This window comes from Acomys russatus, chromosome 13 (genome assembly GCF_903995435.1).
Source record: "Acomys russatus chromosome 13, mAcoRus1.1, whole genome shotgun sequence".
NCBI classification, from domain to species: domain Eukaryota; kingdom Metazoa; phylum Chordata; class Mammalia; order Rodentia; family Muridae; genus Acomys; species Acomys russatus.
Window position 1 is genome coordinate 68,662,366 of NC_067149.1, and position 23,100 is coordinate 68,685,465.

Genomic DNA, 23,100 nt, shown 5'->3' on the forward strand with positions numbered 1-23,100 from the left:
GCCACACTAAGCAGAGAGTTTGGAAGAAGGATTCTACTCCAGAGAAACACAACCACTAATCAAGGGAAGGCAGCTCAGCTGTGGTCCACATGGTTCATCTCCAACATCAACACAGACACCAGGGAGACGGATATAGGGGATGAGAACACAGAGGAGCTGACTACTCTTGACAACTGCCAGGCAGAGTGTGACATGTCCCTTCTAGACTACATCCAAAGGTGATAGATAAAATATTTAACATGCCTCTTTTCAGTAGGAAGCCAGAAACCATGAAAGTTCATAAAATTTCAGAGCAGAAAGAAGCCATGGAATCAGTGACACCCTCTGGGCTTTATCCCACCCTAGCAGCCTAGATTCTGAGTTTTAATATGGGGTGCAGGGACAGAAAGGGGAGAGACAGGGAGAGAGGGGGAGAGAGACAGAGAGAATGAGTCAGGGGGAGAGGAGAGAGTCAGAGAAGAGAGAAGAGAAGAAGAATAGAGAGAGGGAGATGGAGAGGAAGAGAGGGAGGAAGGAGGAGGAGGAGAGGTGTCAAGTCTGGCTGCCAAGAAAATATGAAAATTCTGGCTGGAAGCCACAGATCTACAACATCAAAGGGAGACGCCACAGCGGTGAGCAGGCAGGCCCAGCCCACGGGAGGGACCCGGGCCGCACACATCAGGGCAGGCCCAGCCCACGGGAGGGACCCGGGCCGCACACATCAGGGCAGGCACAGCCCACGGGAGGGACCCAGGCCGCACACATCAGGGCAGGCCCAGCCCACGGGAGGGACCCGGGCCACAGCAGTGAGCAGGCAGGCGCAGCCCACGGGAGGGACCCGGGCCACAGCAGTGAGCAGGCAGGCCCAGCCCACGGGAGGGACCCGGGCCACAGCAGTGAGCAGGCAGGCCCAGCCCACGGGAGGGACCCGGGCCACAGCAGTGAGCAGGCAGGCCCAGCCCACGGGAGGGACCCGGGCCACAGCAGTGAGCAGGCAGGCCCAGCCCACGGGAGGGACCCGGGCCACAGCAGTGAGCAGGCAGGCCCAGCCCACGGGAGGGACCCGGGCCACAGCAGTGAGCAGGCAGGCCCAGCCCACGGGAGGGACCCGGGCCACAGCGGTGAGCAGGCAGGCGCAGCCCACGGGAGGGACCCGGGCCACAGCGGTGAGCAGGCAGGCGCAGCCCACGGGAGGGACCCGGGCCACAGCAGTGAGCAGGCAGGCCCAGCCCACGGGAGGGACCCGGGCTGCACACATCAGGGCAGGCCCAGCCCACGGGAGGGACCCGGGCCGCACACATCAGGGCAGGCCCAGCCCACGGGAGGGACCCGGGCTGCACACATCAGGGCAGGCCCAGCCCACGGGAGGGACCCAGGCCGCACACATCAGGGCAGGCACAGCCCACGGGAGGGACCCGGGCCGCACACATCAGGGCAGGCCAAGCCCACGGGAGGGACCCGGGCCGCACACATCAGGGCAGGCCCAGCCCACGGGAGGGACCCGGGCCGCACACATCAGGGCAGGCCCAGCCCAGAGGAGGGACCCGGCCCACACACATCAGGGCAGGCCCAGCCCAGAGGAGGGACCCGGGCTGCACACATCAGGGCAGACCCAGCCCAGAGGAGGGACCCGGGCTGCACACATCAGGGCAGGCACAGTCCACGGGAGGGACCCGGGCTGCACACATAGCTTGACTTTTGCTCTGTCCAAGGTCTGAAGAAGTTCCCTCTCAAGCCCCTTTACACAAAGAGAAGCTACTCTCAGGCCCTGGGACTGGAATTCCGACTCATAAGGAGGTCCCCAAAGACAGGAACCAAGATCTCTCTTTACTGTGGCTGCAACAGAATCGAATCCCCCACAGTGCAGTAGAGTCCTCTCCAGATTAACTTCATGCCTCAGAAGATCCACACAGAACGTACCTTCATGATAGCCACAAGTCCAGAGCTCCTGAGGGAACAGCTGAAAACTACAACTCGCCTTCCTACCAGGAAGCTGCGGTCTAGATATAAAAGTATTTTACAGCATTTCCCAGAGACTTGACCCGCCCCCTCCATCTCCTAAGGGAGGGTGGGGATGGGGGTACACTCAACCAAAAGCCCTTAGCAGAGGGCTCCAGTCTACAGACCGCCCAGAAGGTAAACGCAATGTTAGCTTTGCAGCTCAGGGCCCAAACTCTGCACAAGTGTCAACTTCTGAGGAGCTAAACTCAAGATGAATGAGACAGGCCTGCAGATAGGGATCTCTGTGGGCTCAGACTAGCAGCGCCCCCTGGCAGCAGGCTGGGGCAACTACAGTTAGCATAAGAAGAAAAGCACCTTCTTCAACCCCCAGGATGGATATCAAAACAGACAGGCTCCAAATCTGCAACCAAACAGCTATTATGTCCCATAATCAAAGAGCTGCCCTTAGCTGACTATGTATTTAGACAGTAATCAGTAGGATTTCCACACATGGACTATTACAGGCATGAATGCTGTCTGTCTGTGTGGAGCTATGGGAAATGTTATGTACATACTAAGTCAAATGTTATATACTTACTCAGGATCCAACCACAGGCATTCTGGAGAGGCCCTGTGGGGAGAGGCGGGCAGGTGACGTGCAGGGACTGTCAGCACAGTGGGGGCTACTCTGATGTGGATGACATCCACTTTGCAGAGCCATGTGTACAATGTGCCCCCAATCAAACAAGGCCTTTAGTTCCTAAGACATATCGGCCGCAGCTCGTCAGTTCTGAGACACACCCCACAGATCCCAGGTGCTGTGCAGGGGGTGACAGAACACAAAGCAAGAGTATGCAAAAAACCTATGTCCTTTGTGTGACACGTCTCTCTAGATGTAAAACTGTCCTGAAAATGAAGTCTGTGGGGTGGGTGGGGGGGGTAGTAACAATGTACAATCACATGTGAGTAACCTATAATGAAGTGAGAAATCCTAGGGATTTCAAATGGGGCGGAGAGCCAGCTCTGTGGCTAAGAACTCTGCTGCTCTTGCAGAGAACCTGAGTTCGGTTCCCAGCACCCACATGGCAGTTTCCAGGGGATCAGATGGCCCCTTCCTGTGCCACAGACACTGGGCACACATGCGGAAAACACTCATACATGTAGGCAAAAGACACATACACATCAAAAGCAAATCTTTTAAAAATTTTTTTTTAAATTAGAAAAGCAATTCCCAACTACCCCACACTGTAGAAGCAGCACACAGACCAGCAAGTAGATGTGAGTCTGACCATTTAAACAGCAAAAAAAAAAACCTGGTGAAAACCACCAAACAATTGTGAAGAGACATCAGTTTTCAGTTATGAAAAAGTATAAATGGCTGATTTAAAACCTCAGCTGGTGTGGTAAACTGCAAATATGATGTGAGGGAAAACACATGTGCATGCGTTTAAATAAAGTATTCAATGTTTAGTGCAAGGTAACAGGTTTGAGAAAGATGAAATGAAAACTATCAGATACATATTTGCATTGATACGTTAGCAACAGGCATACTAATAAGATTTAATACATACTTAGCTGGAGTTTAAAAATTAAGACACAGCTGTATGCACAGCAAACCTCTGCATAGCCACAGTGGGGGACATGGGGGAGGGGACAGCCGACGAGGAGTAACACCAGGCCCGAGGCTGCTGTCTGGAATCATCTCCACTGCTCTCTGCTTATTCCACAGAGGCAGGTCGGTCAGTCCAACCCACAGCTTACCAGCATGGCTAGTCTGGCTGGCTGCCTTGCTCTGGGAACTCCTCATCTCTGTCTTCGGGTGCTGGAACTACAGGCCACCTCCCATGCCCACGCAGCTTTTATGTCAGCTCTAGAGATCCAGACTCCTGGCCCCTGTGTTTGTGCGGCAAGCGTGTCAACCACTGAGCCATCTCCACAGCCCAGCATCGTGATCTGATATGCATGAGCAAACAGAGTCTCACTACCTGCCCAAACAGAACTTAGCTTTACCAAAACTGGAAGGACTGAGGGGACAAATTAAACTAATTATGTTCAGCCTTCTGAGTCCCCTAGTGGAGGGGACTCAGCGATGGGGATGGGAGCATGGCAACTCTCTCACACACACCGATGGAGGAAAACACTCGCTCTGTGGAAACTGACTAGGGTGGGCTGGGATACGGCACAAGGGACGTCCGGCTCCTGAGCACCTAACTGAAGCACCCTTGCGTGGGCTCAGGATGAAGAAGATGCGCCAGCTGCCACGGCAGCACTAATTGTCATAGCAAAGTTCCTGAAAACACCAGCACTGCAAAGAGCCCAGCAGTCAGTCACCAGCTGTCTAAAAAGCCTGTCCAGCAGTACGCCGTGACAACGAGAGCACACAGGTGGATACTGCTGTCCCGAATCAGGGCCCAGCAGACCCAGAACAGCCTGCAGGAAGCACTTCCCGTGTGCTTCTTGTGTCTTAGAAATACATACACAAGGGAGAAAACCCATTAAGCTACCAGGCTAAGCCAATGAACCCATGGGATTGGTTTGCTCTGGGTACAGAGAGACCGCGAGCGCTTCTTTCAGAGGATACACACTGTTCGAGTTTGACTCTCATTGCTGTGACTAAACAGTCTGGCTGCGTGCAACTGAAGGGGTAAAGGGTTTGTTTGGCACACACTCCAAGTCACTGTGCATCATGGACAGAACTTGAAGCAAAAACAATGAAAGAACGCTGCCTGTTGGCTCTCTCCACCCGCACATGCTCAGCTCCTTATATAGCCCAGGACCACCTGCCCAGGAACGGCGTCACCCACCATGGGCCGTGCCCTCCTAGACCAACGAACAATCAAGACAATTTCCCACAGACTTGTCGATCTGATAGGGCAACTGCTCAGCCAAGGTCCCTTCTTTCCAGGTGACTCTAGCGTGTGTTGAGATGACGACAAACACACACAAATTAGTACAGCCATCTTAGCTCACTGGTTTAGCGGCAGAATGTGTGCAGGCTTCAGACAAGGCACTAGGAAGGACTCCTGGGCTCCATAGGCCCTAGGCTGGTCGTGCTAGGTAGGGCTGTGCACAGATGTAACACCATGACGCTATTGCTAGGATACGATCAGGAGATGGCGCGGCCTCAGAGTTAAGCCCACTGGTCCATGAGGACCAGACTCGGTCGGGCAAGACATTACATTTCGGAGCACTTGAGAGCTGGCTCTCGCAGAGGATCTGAGTTCAGTTCCTAGCACCCACACTGGGTAGCTCACAACCGCCTGTACCCCCAACTGCAGGATCTCCAACACCCCCTTCTGGCCTCTACAAGCACCCATACAGAAATGGCTGTGCTGGCTGTTAACTGGGCCCAGCCTCTCTCCACATCCCCTAGCTTTGCCTGCAGCTGAGCAGCTCTCTCCAGCTCCCTGCAGTCAAGACTCTGAACCCAGCTCAGCCTGTGCCAGTGAGGAGCTCACGTGTGACCTGCACGCCAGGAGGACACTGCAAGGCAGCTCCGTAGAATTGTAGGAGCCAAGAAGAAAATTCCATCAGACAAGAATGTTTCCTAAGAGCTTCATAGTCACTGTCACATGCTGCGCATGTGGATACAGACCCAGACAGGTCAACGAAGCAGCCCCCTGCCTCCCGAGTGGAAGCTCCAGCAAGCACAGTGATCATCGGACGCTAAAAGTGACAGTCCAGGGAAACCTCTCCAAACTCTACATTTTCCAAATATTCAACTCTTTATATTCAGTCACCTTCTACCCAACACACCGACAATGATTTCCACTTCTTCAGTCAATAAATCTGCAACTCGGTGAACAAATGCTGCACTTCTCAGCCATTTGGATCCCCCAGAAAGCTAAGAGGTTTGCACCACAAGCTATACAGTTTGTCTCCAGAACACCTGTGATCAGTCCATATGCCCCCACTCTTTCCCATCTGCACACAAGAGCACCTGAGAGGCTTCTGACAGGACAATGTACCCACCACACAGAGCAGAAGGGCCCCTCCTCCCCCACCCTGCCCCCGCCTCTTCCTCCTTGCCTCACTGAATGCAGGCCGGGGATCAGCAACTTTACCAGCACATGCCCTCTGAATTCTTAGGAGACATTTTCTCTTTTGGAGTTTTGTCAGGAGGCACAGTGAGCTAAGGTTGGGACTGTGGGACCCATGCAATGAGCTCACATCAACAGGCTGGGTGTCAAGTACCTTTACCTGCCGAGCCACCATCTCCCCAGCCCATGCTGAGACAGTTCAAACAGGTATGTTTACGTCAGATGAGTACCTGCAGAAAACTTCCTAGGCCATGTGTAAAATGTGATTTTTCAGGAGGTGTGAAAGCACAGAAACTTGTTCATATTGTGCCAGAAGTGCGACCTGAGGGACTTGGGTCTTGTTGTGCGAAGGCTGGCCACGTCCCAGAGGCCACAGCCTCTGGGAGCTCTGGGTTTCTCCAAGCTTTAGTTTTTGGACTTAAAAGGTAGCCCTATAAGGATCCCCAAAGTTTGTTGGGGCATTTAAAAAGCGATTCCATGTGCAAAAATATCCGATTTTTGGCGTACACAGGGGAAGCACAAAATAAATGCCTACATTTGCTTCTTCAGACATGAGCTTAGAAGACTTTAAGCCCCACCCCTTGGTCTTAATTGATCTTAAAACAAATTTTTACAGATCAGAAAGCCTACATTCTACTGGCACTTTCAAAAACCATAGGAAATTTCCCTAAAAAGGTGAAGTGAAGAATTACAGATTATACTCCGCTGCCTCATCTCTACCATATACCCCCTCAGCATTTTTAATAATTAATACTAATTTAATCAGCACTTTCTGTGCCACCACTGTATAACCTGAAATGTTCCAGAGCTGCAGCAGGTAAGCCCCAACTCCATTTATACTCCTAAGTGGGGCACTAGGCAGGCATTTGGAAATGCCAGTTATGATGTTGGTGGCAACTAGCTTTCATATAAGCATTAACAGTAAAACTGCTTGTTTGTATGTTTAAGTGGGGGCTGGACCCAGGTCTCACTCCTAACCCACGTAGCAGCTCACCACCGCTGCAACCCCAGTTCCAGGGGATATGGCACCCCCTTCTGGCTTCTATGGGCACTACACGTGTGCAGCACACAGACATGAGCATACGCAAAGCACTTCTAGGCATTAAATAAAAATAAGCAATTGGCAGGACAGGGGAAGAGGGCAGTCTGGATACGACTTGATGAGCTGTGGGGAGGGGGGTGCTCCCTCTTTCTGAGGATCACGGGAGGGGGCACAGGGAAAGAGGGAGGGAGGGTGGCACTGGAGGAGGGAGAGGACGACCACCAGGAAGTAAAGGGACAAAAATGAATTGATTAATGTTTGCCCTGGAAGTGACCTTGGGAACAAACCTCGCTTGTCTCCTCGCCGCCCTTGGCCTGCCCTGCACCCATCTCTCCATTCTCATAGCTGTTGTCGACCCACAGCTCGGACTTCTCCACCGTCAGCCGGAGCTGGTCGAGATCTGCCTTGATCTGCTTGTAGTTGTCAACATCTTGGCTTGACACCAGCAGCTGCACCTAAACGCAGAAGACCTCCGTCCGTTAGTACGCGTGCGCACACACGCCTTCCGCATCCCCAGCTCCTGTGCACCCAAGATCCCATCGCTAAACATTCCTTAGGTGAAGGTCAGTGCTCACAGGACATTTACCAATATTTACATGTGTGCTGGCTGAAAACTTAGCTGCAAGTATTTACAAACTCCAATATATTCACTTGTGAAGTGTAATTCTTAAATGTGTGCTCTCAAAAAAAAAAAAAAACTTTCCAAAATGCTTAAAAGTAATTTGGCGTAAAAGTCCAGGGGGCTAGAGAGACGGCGTGGGGGCTGGTGCTCTCGCAGGGGACCTAAGTTCCATTCTGAGCATCCATGTGGCAGCTCACAACCTCCCAACTCCAAGGACTGGAACCCTCTTCCGGCCTCTGTGGGCACCGCACACGTATGCACACATACATGCATGGATGGAAACACGCATATGTAAAACAAAAATAAGCAATTCTTCCTTAAAAGATAATCTAACTCTAATTTCATAGCTCAAGCTAGTTTTTCCGATTCTTTTCTATATATGTATCTGTTTGAAAAACCAAAACATAAGAAGCCATGGAAGAAAATTTCATGGCTACAACACGCATCCACTAACAAACAGAAGCTTCAGAACCTGAAAGAACAATACAATTTATAATTTATAGAAACACATGCATCCAAACCGCTACCATGTAACTCCCTCATGCCTGTTAGCATCTTCCCGCAAACCTTCCCCACAGGCCCACACTGCACCAAACACAAGCACTGGTGAGATTCCCGTGCACACCAGTAAAACTTGTGACATTCGTGTGCAACCCAAACAGTGCACAGGGAAAGGATAGATCCCCATCACAGTTCTTTTCTTTGGGGGTTCTGCTTTTTTTTTTTTTTTTCAGTCACAAACTATTTATTTTGAAGCTATGGTTTGTCAAATGCACAATTAAATTCTGCAGCCAAAATAACAGCAGTGGCAACAAAACTTCTAATACGTTACTGTTCCCCAGCACACCCTAGATTTTAGAGTCTGTCATTTCTGTCATTTTTGTAAAGGTATTGACTAAAATAATCACCGATGGGACACACATTCTAAAGGCAGGGCCTGTCTAGCACAGACGAGGCCACACCTGTCTCGCAAGACAAAGAAGTGACAAACTAGGCATCTCAGTGCGCCTCTTCAAGTCCGCTGCGGCTGCAGAGACAGGGGGATTGCTAAGAGTTCAGGGTCAGCCTGTGCAACACAGTGAAGCCTGGGTCAGCTTCTATATCAGAGTGAGGCCCTGCCTCAAAACCAACAAAAGGGGTCTCAGGAAGACAGCTTTACCTGTGGCCAGCGTCGGGCTGTGGGTCACACGCATGGTCAGTCCTCAAGGGCCACTCAAGGGACAGGGCTGAACCCAGGGCCTGCGCCTGCTGTGGGCAGGCGGGTGGCAGGGCTGAACCCAGGGCCTGCACCTGCTGTGGGCAGGCGGGTGGCAGGGCTGAACCCAGGGCCTGCACCTGCTGTGGGCAGGCAGGTGACAAAGCTGAACCCAGGGCCTGCACCTGCTGTGGGCAGGCGGGTGTCAGGGCTGAACCCAGGGCCTGCAACTGCTGTGGGCAGGCGGGTGGCAGAGCTGAACCCAGGGCCTGCACCTGCTGTGGGCAGGCGGGTGACAAAGCTGAACCCAGGGCCTGCACCTGCTGTGGGCAGGCGGGTGTCAGGGCTGAACCCAGGGCCTGCACCTGCTGTGGGCAGGCAGGTGACAAAGCTGAACCCAGGGCCTGCACCTGCTGTGGGCAGGCGGGTGGCAGGGCTGAACCCAGGGCCTGCACCTGCTGTGGGCAGGCAGGTGACAGAGCTGAACCCAGGGCCTGCACCTGCTGTGGGCAGGCGGGTGGCAGGGCTGAACCCAGGGCCTGCACCTGCTGTGGGCAGGCAGGTGACAAAGCTGAACCCAGGGCCTGCACCTGCTGTGGGCAGGCGGGTGTCAGGGCTGAACCCAGGGCCTGCACCTGCTGTGGGCAGGCGGGTGTCAGGGCTGAACCCAGGGCCTGCACCTGCTGTGGGCAGGCGGGTGTCAGGGCTGAACCCAGGGCCTGCACCTGCTGTGGGCAGGCGGGTGACAAAGCTGAACCCAGGGCCTGCACCTGCTGTGGGCAGGCGGGTGGCAGGGCTGAACCCAGGGCCTGCACCTGCTGTGGGCAGGCAGGTGACAGAGCTGAACCCAGGGCCTGCACCTGCTGTGGGCAGGCAGGTGACAAAGCTGAACCCAGGGCCTGCACCTGCTGTGGGCAGGCGGGTGACAGAGCTGAACCCAGGGCCTGCACCTGCGGTGGGCAGGCGGGTGGCCGGGCCCCAGCCTCACCTGCTTAAAGGCCTGAAGCACCTCTGCTCTCTGGCTGAAGTGCTTGAAGAGCAGCTGTAGCGCGCCGGACAGCAGTGGAGGATAGTCGTGCATGATGAGGTGGATGAGGACCCGCAGGAACGTCCTGCCTCCCTCATCGTCCAGCTGAACCGGGGTTTTCTCCTTCCTATAAAACCAGAAGTAAATCCAAAATAACACGTCATGTGACATCTGCATTAAAAGCCATTTAAACTGTATCATGTTTCTAAGCTTAAAGCCCAGATTTCCCAAAATAAGAAACAAAAAGGAAGACGTTGCTACTTCTTCATTTTATAACATTGATGAGGGGACAATGACAAAGGTGGTTTCTCAGTAAATATCAAGAAGTGATCATCAGAGGGGAAAACAGGCATTTAAATGACCCTCAAATCATTCTTCATTAATAGTTACTTAGCATATAAAATAATAGGTTTCTCGATGACATTTTCATACGTAGTTCATTGTTTGCTCAAATTCCCCACTATCCCTCTTTAGCTTCCCTGCCCCGCACTCATCCCTTCCCCCTCAGGCTCCATTCTGCAAAAGCCTGGAGTGCCGACTTTGACCGATGCATGGATTTCCCCAGGGCCCAAGAGATGAGCACACTGCAGACTGGGAGGGCCAGTCACTAACGCACAGCCATCACCAGTGGGGTCTGTGTTTGGCACAGTGTCACAGGATATCTGATCACACTGTGAATCCGGAGATTTTATACTAGGGAAACCTGTCCCTAGGTGTGGTGTGGCTCAGCCCTAGCACACACCTTCCATCTCAGAGCTTTCTGTACGCGGGAGTAAATAAAGTCAACCATAGGTCAAAAGGCAGAGCGAGCAAGCAGTTAACATGGAGTGAACATAGGGGGGAAACCATAGAGTAAGAGGAAGTGTGCAGGACGGATAGGGTGACGCACAGGATGTAGAAAGGAGGGACATTCGGTTTGAAGAGTTTTTAGACAGTGTAGAGAAGAAGGGCTTTTTCCTTCTGGGTCGTCAGCTGAGGAAAAAAGGCCAGCTGGGCGCTTCCTCTGCCTCTCTGAGCTATGAGGCTTCCACGCCAGCATCTGGCTCCTGAGTCGTTACTGGTAAAATGGACCGCTTGGGATTTTGTTTAAACAACAGCACAGCGGGACTGGGAACAAGATTCCCCTGGAGTGAAAGGTCCATCTGAAGGCATGTGCTGCTGCTGCTGGGCTGGCTTTGTGCCTGGGCAAACATTATAGGTGACAACTGTGCAAGCCTACACAGCCCATCTCAGACATGTGCTATGTAATATGTGCAGGTTACATGGTGGAGGGAAGATAGATATGGCAGAGAGACAGACGTATAAACAGGTGCAGAGATAGGACAACAGATAGGCGCACATATAAATGATATGTGGGATTGACACACAGATTACAGGTACATGATACATGATACATCAATAGGTACAGTCAGACAGGCGACTGACAGACATGACATATAAATATACATAGATGAAGCGCTGACATGTAGGTGGCTTTTCAAGGATAGGTACGGAGAGATATATAGATGACAGACACACAGATGACAGACAGAGTACAATCTATTGATTCTAGGATCATGATGAACAAAGCAATATAAAGTTAAATGAAACAAAAAAGATGTGATCTAGTCAGGAGACAAGGAGCGTGAGCTGATGATGACCACACACACACACACACACACACACACACACACACCCAGTCACATTCACTCTCTCATATACAGATACATACACACACACACGCACACGCACACGCACGCACACACACACACTCAGTCACATTCACTCTCTCACATACAGATACACACACACACACACACATGCACACACACACGCACACACATGCACACACACATGCACACACACACTCAGTCACATTCACTCTCTCACATACAGATACATACACACACGCACACACACATGCACACACACACTCAGTCACATTCACTCTCTCACATACAGATACATACACACGCACACACACACGCGCACACACACACATACTCAGTCACATTCACTCTCTCACATACAGATACATACACACACGCACACACACATGCACACACACACACGCACACACATGCACACACACACATGCACACACACATTCAGTCACATTCACTCTCTCACATACAGATACATACACACACACACACACACGCACACACACACACACACATTGAGTCACTCACTCTCACTCATATACAGATACGTACTTATACACATACACACAGGCACACACATATTCACATATTATCTCATACACAGTCAGATACACACACACACGCACACACACACACAGTAACATATACATATACACATACTCTCTCACACACACACAATCACACATGCACATACATATACTCTGTCACACACACGTACACACAGTCACATACACACTCACACATACAGACACAGTCACACTAACATATACACATTCTCACACATGCACATATATACTCACATACATACACAGACTCATACACACATGTGCACACATGCACACACACACACACACACACACACACACTGAAATAATGGTTAAAAGTATACTCAACACATAAGCCAGTAACAGTCACTTACTCTCACTCTCAAGTACCACATTCTGTGTATGGCTGCACGTGCCACACACTGGCACAGATGGCTGGGTGGGGGTTCCCACCCGATGAACACACTACAATCTGCCAATCTGAGAGGTCAGTCTCTCTAGGAAATGTTCAGTTCTTGCCATGTTACAGAACGCAACTCTACCGCCATCAGTCTACCATTGCAGCCATCACTGATCAGGGTCATTCTGCATCATGTCTGTGTTTAAGATGAAATCATAGACTGGCTTTACCTTTATTCCCCCAGAATAATAAAATATTTAAATAGGAAATCATAACAGAAGTCAGTATCAAAACAGAAAATAAGGCTATGCCCAATGTTCACTCAACTATAAATTTTTGGGAGTTCTATCCTCCCTTTGTCCCTCTTTCCCTCCCTCCCTTCCTCCCTCCCTCCCTTCCTTTCTCCCTCGTTCCCTCTGTACCTCCCTCCCTCTCTCCCTCCCTCCTTCCCTCTGTACCTCCCTCCCTCTCTCCCTCCCTCCTTCCCTCTGTACCTCCCTCCCTCTCTCCCTCCCTCCTTCCCTCTGTACCTCCCTCCTCTCTCTCCCTCCTCTCCTAGTCAGACCTCACTGTGCAGTGTAGGCTAGCATGTGAATCTTGGGGTTCTGTTAAATATTAATTCTTGTTCCCCCTTCCAGAAAAACAGGCAGTAAGGAGTTTAGTATAAACATCTTATCTCCTCTGTAACAAAACTGAATCTCAGTAACTCTGAGGTTTACTTTCTCATTTTGGTTAGTATTTCATTTCTGAAAAATAAGCTTTACAGCACTGCATGCCAGGGATGCGGTGGCAAAGGAGAGTGGTCACGCCACAGGGAGAGTGGTCACGCCACGGGGAGAGTGGTCATGCCACGGGGAGAATGGTCACGCCACGGGCACCTCATTTTCTTCCTTCAAGGACACTTCCAACTGGCAGAAATGCCTGGTGTCTCCTGCATAAAGTTAAGGATAGCATTGAAAGACACCACTTTACTGTCTCAACTATCTGAGACTTGGGGAAGAGATAGCTACAAAACACCACGATGTTTACATCAGGGGAACCAAAGGGCATTTGTATTCTCTCATTATCTAAGGAAATCAAAGCTGAGACTTCAGAGAACATTAAGTACGTGGATTTCATTGCTCTCGTTTTTAAAAATGACTTGTGTAAGAGACATGCTCTTTCCTCAGGTAAATGAAATGTAAACCTTTATTTCTGGCCAAAATTCCGGTAGCAGCAACCGGGGCATCCAAACATGTATGAAAAGATGAACGATAACAAACTGTGAAAAAACTCAGGGTAAGACAATTCACATACAAGACAAAGACTGACTACAGTACCTTCCGGCAAACATCGTCTCTGCCTGAGCTGCAATCTCGTCGATGTCAGGAACAGGAGCTGTGAAGACACGCAGTGAATGTCTTTATTTCATCCTAACTCATGTTCGTGTTCACCTCCGTGAACATTTTTTATTTTAATACCTTTTTGTGACACTGAATGTTAATTGTTAAGAAAATTACGATGTAGTTCCACTTAATCAGTGTGATGGAGCTTTGTCAACTCACACAACGTAGAATCACCCAGGAAGACACTTCAATGAGGAATTGTCTAAATTGGGTTAGCCTGCGGGCATGGGCGGGGGCGGGGCCTGTCGTGATTACTAATGTTCACAGATGTGGGCAGATCCAGCCCACCATGGGTGGCACCGTGCCCTCAGTATAAGGCCCTCAATTGCTCAAGAGTGCAGAAGCCAAGCTGAGCACAAGCAAGTGCATGTGTGTGCACGTGTTTCCATCTTGTCCTGACTAGATACGGTGTGACCAGCTCTCTCAAGGACGCGCTGTGACTTCCCTGCCAGGATGGGCTGTAACCTGGACATACAAACTGAAATGAGCCCCTTTCTCACCCTAAATTGCTTTTGCTGAAGCATTTTTTTATCACAGCAACAGAAAAAGAAAACTGGGACAAACTTAACATCTTCGCTGAGGTTTCTGCGTGTGTAGGTGTGTATTTAGATGCTGTATACTGAATCCAGGGCTGCAAACGTGATGTCCCCCCATTTAATATGAGCTACACTTTAGCATATTGTTGTCATCAAATGAATGTGTTAAAAGATCAAAAGGTGTCGTTACAAATGGGCTCTTATTTATAAATGTGTGTATATGTGCACTTCACATGTCAAATATATGTGTGTGCCTACATAAAAATGCACTAGCGATGGCACAGGAAAGCAATTCTGTTCTTCTTTACTTTTATTTAACCTGTGTGGATGTTTTGCCTGCACCACCTATGTGCAGTGTCCACAGGGGCCAGAAGAAGGTGTCAGATGCCCTGGGACTAGAGCTACGTACAGGTGTGAGCCAGCATGTGGGTGTTGGGAATCTGCCCAGCGTTTGGAAAGAGCAGTCAGTGTTCTTAGGAGCTGAGCCATCTCTCTGGCCCCAAGGGAAAATCACTTTTTTAAAAAATCAAAATCCATATAAAAAGGCATGCCGCAGTGCATCCCATCATCGTGACCTTTCTGCCACACTTGAAGCTCTTTCTGGTTTTCTTGTAGAACAAGGTTATTTGCTATGTGATGCAATTATCTCTAGGACATGGAAACAAAAGAGCAAGATTCAAAAATAAGGAAAATCCTATACACACACACACATGTGCAAGTGTGCGCAGAAAGACACTGGCTCCATCGGAGACAGGATATTCAGGGGTGCCCTCAACCTTTGCTTGAGTACTTTACTGACATGCAGGGCTCATGTTTCCAGAAGTCTGGCTTCTGGGAGCCAATAACTGTTCCGTTTCTGTCAACACACCCGCCAGCATCCCGCCAGCGTGGCTTTCTGGTCATGCCTGATGGTTCCTGGAATCAGTCCTTTGGGGTTCTGTACTTCTGGGAAACTGCAGTGCTGCAGGGATGCCAGGACTGGCTCCTCATGCGGGCAGAATGGGGGCTGCCCATCGGCCTGCAGAGCAACGGTGGAGCGACTGGCCTGGTCTCATTTGCCCTACACTAGTGTCGATAAATCCTTGCCCAACAGACTGATGGGTGGAGAAGAAGGTGGCTCCTAACACTGGGAGTTTCCTGTCTGTGCACAACTGCTGGGCTCAGAAGAGCTCTGTTAACTGTTGGGTTGTCTATGTCCTAGGATGTTAGTTTAGAGCCGCCAGGACTGACCCAGAGAAAGGTGAGTGAGTATTTCTCTGTCTTCACGAAATCCCTTCTGCAGCCTCAAAATTTTACAGCCATTTTTACGCTCTTTGGGATTATGTTCCAAGTCTCAGAAACTTTCTAGTTTTTAAGTGTGAGATTGAATTCCAAAGCAAAAGACACAGAGCCCAAGTGGCACTGCAGGCAAGCCTTTGGGGAGCCCTTGCTCACTCTTGGCTGCTCCCTGGCTAACCGTGGCCTGCCCACACACACTGCCCTTCTCAGCCGCACTGCAGGCTGCTCCCTGGCTAACCGTGGCCTGCCCACATACACTGCCCTTCTCAGCCACACTGCAGGCTGCTCCCTGGCTAACTGTGGCCTGTCCACACACACTGCCCTTCTCAGCCACACTGCAGGCTGCTCCCTGGCTAACTGTGGCCTGTCCACACACACTGCCCTTCTCAGCCACACTGCAGGCTGCTCCCTGGCTAACCGTGGCCTGCCCACACACACTGCCCTTCTCAGCCGCACTGCAGGCTGCTCACTGGCTAACCGTGGCCTGCCCACACACACTGCCCTTCTTAGCTGCACTGCAGGCTGCTCACTGGCTAACCGTGGCCTGCCCACACACACTGCCCTTCTCAGCCGCACTGCAGGCTGCTCACTGGCTAACCGTGGCCTGCCCACACACACTGCCCTTCTTAGCTGCACTGCAGGCTGCTCACTGGCTAACCGTGGCCTGCCCACACACACTGCCCTTCTTAGCTGCACTGCAGGCTGCTCCCTGGCTAACTGTGGCCTGTCCACACACACTGCCCTTCTCAGCTGCAGGCTGCTCTTGGATACAGGAATGGACATATTTCACAGATTTTCACCAAAGTAACATAATGTACAGAGGACTGAGACGCTGGGGCTACGAGGCCTCGGGGCTCCGAGACTTTGATGGCTGTGGTCCTCCTCACTGCCAACCTGCCTGGAAACACCTGGCTGTGTCTGTGAGGGCCCTGGGGGTGGAAGATGCCACCCCTGGGGAAGTGAGGTGACACCAGCACCCACCTGTCCTGCTTCCTGACTAGTCAGCCACCTCACGCCCCACCCCTTACTGCCCCCTCCACCAGGAACTGTATCTCCTCAAACCCTAAGTCAAAGCGAGACCTTCCTCCTTCGTCACTGCAGCAAGTGACAAGTCCCTCCTCCCATCCATGAAGCGGAGTGATAAATGGCAGCCCTACTCATCACAGCGTTAGGACGGGGACACACACGAGATGTGGAGTGAAATAACAGCAAGTCCTTCCTTGTCTTGTGCTGCTCTGTCTCATTGTGGATGTTGTCACCTCCTGACCAAGAAATACTTCTGCTTAAAGATATGAAAGGTGCTGGGAGGTCTTTAAAAAGCTAGTTAAATACACACACACACATGCCACACACATACATATGCACACATATGCATACATATATACACACACACACATATATACACACAGACCACACACGTTTACACACACTTGCACACACATACACACAGATATGCATGTGCACATGGAGTTTGAACTGAAGCCTTCTGCACAGGTAGACAGTGCTACTTCTAGAAAACATGGATTATTAAATTAAAATCTCAGTGCAAGGCACAGAATGGCTCCCTGTGATTATTGATCAGAGAAGCCCCTGGGGGACCCCGAACAACACAGGTTATTTCCATTGTTCTGGGTTGCACACCGAAACTCAGTGGCGAGACCTAATCGCTGGAGACCCCCCTCCCTTTGGTTTCAAGACACAGAGAAACCAACCTCAGCAAACCAGGAAGCTTTCCTTCTGCTGGCCAGCTCACATAGAGCCAAGCTGTGCTAGCAGGCTTCAGAAGGAGAAAGGACTTCAAGCCTTACCCAGTGCTGGACCTTGCATAGTTCAATACTAACATGCTGGCAAGTTGTGCCCACTGGTGCAATGCTGGCACAATGGCTACAGGGGTAACCAGCCACTTATTGATTGGATATGAGGCCTGAACCACAGGAGGGATTTCGTGCCTGCTCAAAAGCTCCTGACTGGGCAGATCACAGGCCCCACCACAGAGCCTGCTATTGTTGTTTTCCTAAATGCCTGTGCTGACAAACAGCTTTCCATGCACACATGCTTGTCTGCATAGCTCTGTGCTGCTCTCAGCTCTGGCCAGAGAAGCTTCTTTCTCCACAGTCAACAATTAATGTCGATAACCGGTCAAAACACAGAGCACAGACAGCCCAGAGTGCTCAGCTGGGGTCGGGTCTTCCCAGCAACCTCCCAGGTCCACGGTGCAGGACGTGTGCAGAAGACAGGGCAGTAAGAATGTGTGAGGGAGGAGACAGAGGATAGCGCTTTGAAAGGCTGATGTCATGGCGTGCCCAGCCACTGAGGTCACCTCTGCAAGGCCAGGCCAGCATCCCAGCATGGACCCTGGCAACTGATGGCCGCTGGGGGAGCGAGAACTGCTCTCCTTTGAGGATACGGCTATTGGTATGCTGACCGTGCCCTAGTGGCTGGCCACACACCGTGCCCTAGTGGCTGGCCACACGCCGTGCCCTAGTGGCTGGCCACACGCCGTGCCCTAGTGGCTGGCCACACGCCGTGCCCTAGTGGCTGGCCACACACCGTGCCCTAGTGGCTGGCCACACGCCTGTGTTCATGTGGGCAGCCTTAACTGGACCCAGGGGGTTGTAAGTAACAATAATAGCAAATAAATAGACTGGGGATGGAAACGGGGTGGTGGCAGTAGAGGAAGTTGTAGTCGGGGGAGGGTTACTGATGGGTGGGATGATCAAGACGCATTACGTAAATACATGAAATTCCCAAGGAATAAAAAAAAGCATTATTTAAAATAAACTTAAAAGTAAGAACATACACTGTAAACAATGAACACCGCCACAAACATACCTGATGGCAGCAACGTGTCTGGCGTGCCACTGGCGGAGGCATTGCCATTGTCACTGTCCTCCCCGAACTCCTTCTTGTATATGGACAGCATGTACGAGATCCGGTAGTCCAGCCTGACGCTCAGGATGAACTAGAAGAAACGACAGGGCAAACAGTTCCGTTAGCACGTACTGACGCACACCAGCCCGCTCAGGTGGTGCAGGCAACAGCACAGCATTTAAACACTGGCTCCTCTGTGGGTAAAGCGCTTGCCACACACGACTGGCAACCTGGGCTCCACCTCCAGAACAGCTCCACAGAGTTCCAGGGGGTCCGCTACTCTCTTCTGGCCTCTGTGGGCACCTGCATGGACGTGCTTGTACCTCCCGCCCCCTCCACCACCAACACACACACAAAGGAATACAAAAATTAAAAAGTCTTTTTAATATAATATTTTAAGGTGGTCGGGTTGTAAATGTGGCTTTTGGTGAGTATAAGATCCAGAAGTAAATACAAACCCCACAGCAGCCTTTTCATCAGCCTGTGAATGTGGCACACACTGGATAAAGAGGCTCCGGCGTACGGGGCTTTTTAGGGTGCAGGGCAGACCGACACTGGGAACAGTGTATAAGGCCTCCGGCTCGCCTCTGACGCAGGAGGATGGGGACAGAAGCTGAGCTGTGGACGCTCGATACACAAGGAGTTTCTAAAACTCAGATGCCTGAAGGAGGGGGAAAGGAATTCAATATGAAACACCAACGAGGCATTCAGGTCTGCTGGGAATGAGGAGTCACAGAATTTCACATCGTAGCCTTTGCTCCTCTGACGTGTCTAGTTATGAAGGCGCAGGTATGGTATAAGATAAAGAGGCAAAACCAAGGCAGAGAAAAGGCCAGGCATGGTGAGTCACACCTATATTCCCAACATCCTCAGCACTTGGGGTGCTGAGGCAGGAGGATTCCCATGAGTTCAAGAGCAGCCGAGCTACAAAATGAGCTCTGGGCCACTCAGGGCTACAAACAAACCTTCCTGTCTTTTAAAAAAAAAAAAAAAAAAAATTGTAAAGGCAGAGAAAGAGAGTAAATAAGGCCAGAGGAAGAATAAAACAATGGTCCCTAGGAACGTGGTTTTTTTTTTAATATTTATTTATTTTATGTATATGACCATTCTATCTGCATGTACACCTGCAGGTCAGAAGAAGGCATCCTGCCAGTATAGACTGGTTGTGAGCCACCATGTGGTTGCTGGGAATTGAACTCAGGAACTCTGGAAGACCAGACCGTGCTCTTAACTGCTGAACCATCTCTCCAGCCCTGGAAACATGTTTTTAAAGTGGGTAAAGAGGAGAGGCCCTGAGGAGACAGAGCTGGCAGAGCTCAGCCAGTGAGTGCAGCGGCCTGGGGTGCTGAAGGCAGCAGGCTGAGGGCATCACACTGTGAAACAGGAGACTGTGCAGAGGTCAGACAGCAATAGAGGCTCAGGGAAAGTCCTCCCAGTGCTGGACAGAGGCAGAAGTGAGGCACAGTGAGGCTGTAGCCACACAGCAGCCCCGTCCACTGTCACCTGTGGGAGGCGCTGACATGCATCAGTGGCCATCCTAAAGGGGAGCGGGGAGGAGCCCGAACGAGGGGGGGGGCTTTCGGTCCATTTCTCAGCTTCAGGATAAAACACTGCGTGGATTTTCAAGGCCATGAACACAGGTGGAGACGCCTGCCAGTACTTCTCAGGGCGCGGCCTTTGGAAACCTGGGAAGAACCGGGAAATGGTCTATGTGTATAGATCTAACTACATTGAATGAAAATTGCACGGAGCCTTCCAGGACTGCTAGCCATTCCGGCAGCCCTGTCTATATTAGCCAATGATGACGGATTTGGGAAACTCTGTTCCCACTCCTAAGACAAAATGAAAATGGTAGAAATCACAGCCTCTATGACAAGAGATCCAGTGCATGAAAAAACTGAGCTTATTAAATTGATAAATATTAAACTTGTCTAATGTGAAAAAACAAAAACAAAAATTCCCCAGCCCCTTAGAAACACAAAGAGAGGTAATTGTGTGAAGCAGTAAAAATCAGCAATTAACTCGTTTGGTAAATAATGACTTGGTGAGGGGGATCAGGCCTTGACCCAGGCTGGCCTTGAATTCACAAAATCTTCCTGCCTTGGTCTCCTGAGTGCTAGAATTATAGGATTATCCCAGTATGGCTGACATAGCATTTTGAGTTTCCTATAACAAGAAATCTGGACACATGGACTACACAAATATGTTTCAAGCAATGAAAATCAGAAAAGTGATTAGAATGCCATCATTAAATATGCCTGCATTAAAAAATCTTTCTTACACACACACACACACACACACACACACACACACACACACACACACACATACACACACACACCATGACAGGGGACAAAGCTTAAGTGAAACCAATGATCCCCACAGCACCTCTGTCAGTGCCAAGGCGCAGGACACACCTGTAAAATCTCGATAACCTTCAGCTTAGTGTCCATCACCGTCACGTCCTCCTGCTCACAGGGGCTCGCCTGCTTGCTGGGGTGGACGCTGGGCTGTGCGTCAGGCATGCTCGCCGGGAAGATGGAGCCCCTACTGAGCACCATCTGCGTCATCATCTCTCCCACCCCGTGGATGGTCCTCATGACATTGTTGCCTGGCACAAGAAGAGGACTGTTAGCACATGCAAAACACAGGCGGCCACGGCATCCACACACCTGCCCCTCCCCCACACCTAACTCTCTGTGTCTTGGGGAGGCCTATGTTTTCACCCGTTACTGTAAACGCTAGGGCACAGCAGCGTGATGGGCAGTGGGCGTTACAGTGCTAGAGGATGGTTTGACAAACAAGGAGAAATGGTTTTTATCTCTAAGATACAGCAAATCACTAGCAGGGGAACAAAGACTGTAGCCAAGTCCCTGTAAGAAAATTAAGAAGGTTCATCTCTCTCTCTCTTATAAAATGTTTCAACCCTAAAGTTTAAAATCTTGAGGGACCAAGGAGAGAGGGTGGAGCCTGCCACTCCCTCCGTGAGAGGCTGACGCCAAAGGGTGGATGGAGCCCAGATGCTCCAGGCAACACAGGGAGAGCTTGCTTCAGGAGAAAAGAGAGCTTACAACCTAAAGGGCACAGGCCTTCTTCAGAAACTTGGAGAAAACTCGAATTCACCCTGTAGTTTCTGGCATTCATCTTTGGTTTTAGAAGTGACTTAACTAAGAGATAAAGAAGCGAGGCCCCACCCTGCCCACAGCCCTCCATTGCTCCTTAACATCTTGAGGAATATTGCCATGAGCGTTGTTTCAGTGCTTTTAAATTAGTCAGTTTGTTTTTAAAGAGGGTTAGGAATCATCTAAATTGGCTCAAAACACTAAAGCCGATCTCTTTGTGCCTCTGAAGGTCAGCTGGAAGGCCTCTGACATCAGAGGCAGCAGAGCCAGGCAAGGGGTGGTTTCTAAACAGGCCTCCCGTGGAGGGCTAAAGCATGTTTACACAGGTCAGGCCACCAACGCTGCGCTTCCTTATGTGGCTTCCTACAGCTCAAACCACATTTTCTTTTCTTTTGGTCCCATAAATACCCTCGAACCACATCCTTAGGGAGAGGTATTGGAGTCAGCTGCCTCGTGAACAAAGTCTCTGTTGCAAAATTCATGGCTTTAGAAATTACCAATAATGCAGGGTGGTGGAAAAGTCCTGGCTGGGTACTAAGAATCCACAAACTGTCAGATGTCACTTTCAAGCATCTTCCCTCACGACTCAAATGAAGGGCTTTTGGGCTTTCATGACATAAAAAGAGATTGGAGGCCTGGTGGCACTCAGAGGAAGGATACCAGGCTACCAAGAAGAGACTTGATACCCTATGAGCATATACAGGGGGAGGAGGTCCCCCTCAGTCACAGTCATAGGGGAGGGGAGTAAAGGGAAAATGGGAGGGAGGGAGGAATGGGAGTATACAAGGGATGGGATAACAATTGAGATGTAATATAAATAAATTAATAAAATATATTAAAAAAAAAAAAAAGAGCTTGGAAGCAGGATTACAGGCAAACAAGTTGTCCTCTGAAGGAGAAGCCTGGATTCTCCAATAAACATGACTCATTTACCTGCTCTGACTAGAGATCCACTATTCAGAACGCAGGGAGAACTGTCTTTTCTGAGGCCATTACAGAAACAGATGACACGGCCAATGAGGAATCACTGTCTGTCACTCGAGTCTGGCTGTTCGTGAGGTCTCTCCATCCACACCACAGCACAGTCCGCACACACACACACCTCTCCACATTCACCCCCGTCAGCCAGTCACGGCACACCCCGTCACTCCCACGATGTTGGTCCCATCATCTGAGCTCCTACAACGAGCAACTGGGGTCAAAAGAGCACGTCGACTCCTCTTTGCAAACAACGGTCTTGACTTTCTGGGTGTTTACCAGAACATTCCCTTCCAGAAGTGTAGAGAGGCGTGAGCCACGAGGAAGGGAGATGAAAACGGGGTGCAGAGCGGCAGAGCTCCCAATTATAAAAGACTGCAAACTGTAAGGGTGCTTACCGGGCTGAAAGGAAAATGATAAATAAAATAATGAAAGGAGCGTGCGTGGGCCAGGCGGCAGTGAACAGCAGCAGCTACACACAAGGACACCGTAAGAA

General features: G+C 50.6%; 1 protein-coding gene across 1 annotated transcript; it reads right to left on the reverse strand.

Moving 5' to 3' along the window:
* Nucleotides 1-7,253: 7,253 nt before the first annotated feature.
* Nucleotides 7,254-18,616, reverse strand: LOC127197746 (inositol 1,4,5-trisphosphate receptor type 2-like). Its single transcript, XM_051155692.1, has 4 exons — nucleotides 18,466-18,616; nucleotides 13,754-13,811; nucleotides 9,808-9,973; nucleotides 7,254-7,457 (listed from the first exon to the last, which is right to left on the reverse strand). Exons 1-4 carry the CDS (start codon nucleotides 18,554-18,556, stop codon nucleotides 7,254-7,256), a joined length of 519 nt encoding a protein of 172 aa, XP_051011649.1. The 5' UTR covers nucleotides 18,557-18,616.
* Between the last annotated feature and the right edge of the window lie 4,484 nt (nucleotides 18,617-23,100).

What these genes read in the sequence shown, in the direction of transcription:
- LOC127197746 (XM_051155692.1), bottom strand. Translation starts at nt 18,556, where the DNA reads ATGCTGTCCATATACAAGAAGGAGTTCGGGGAGGACAGTGACAATGGC. An exon ending in AGACACGTTGCTGCCATCAG is followed by an intron (nt 13,812 to 18,465) that starts GTATGTTTGTGG and finishes GTGTCTTCACAG; the next exon opens with CTCCTGTTCCTGACATCGAC. An exon ending in GAGACGATGTTTGCCGGAAG is followed by an intron (nt 9,974 to 13,753) that starts GTACTGTAGTCA and finishes CTGGTTTTATAG; the next exon opens with GAAGGAGAAAACCCCGGTTC.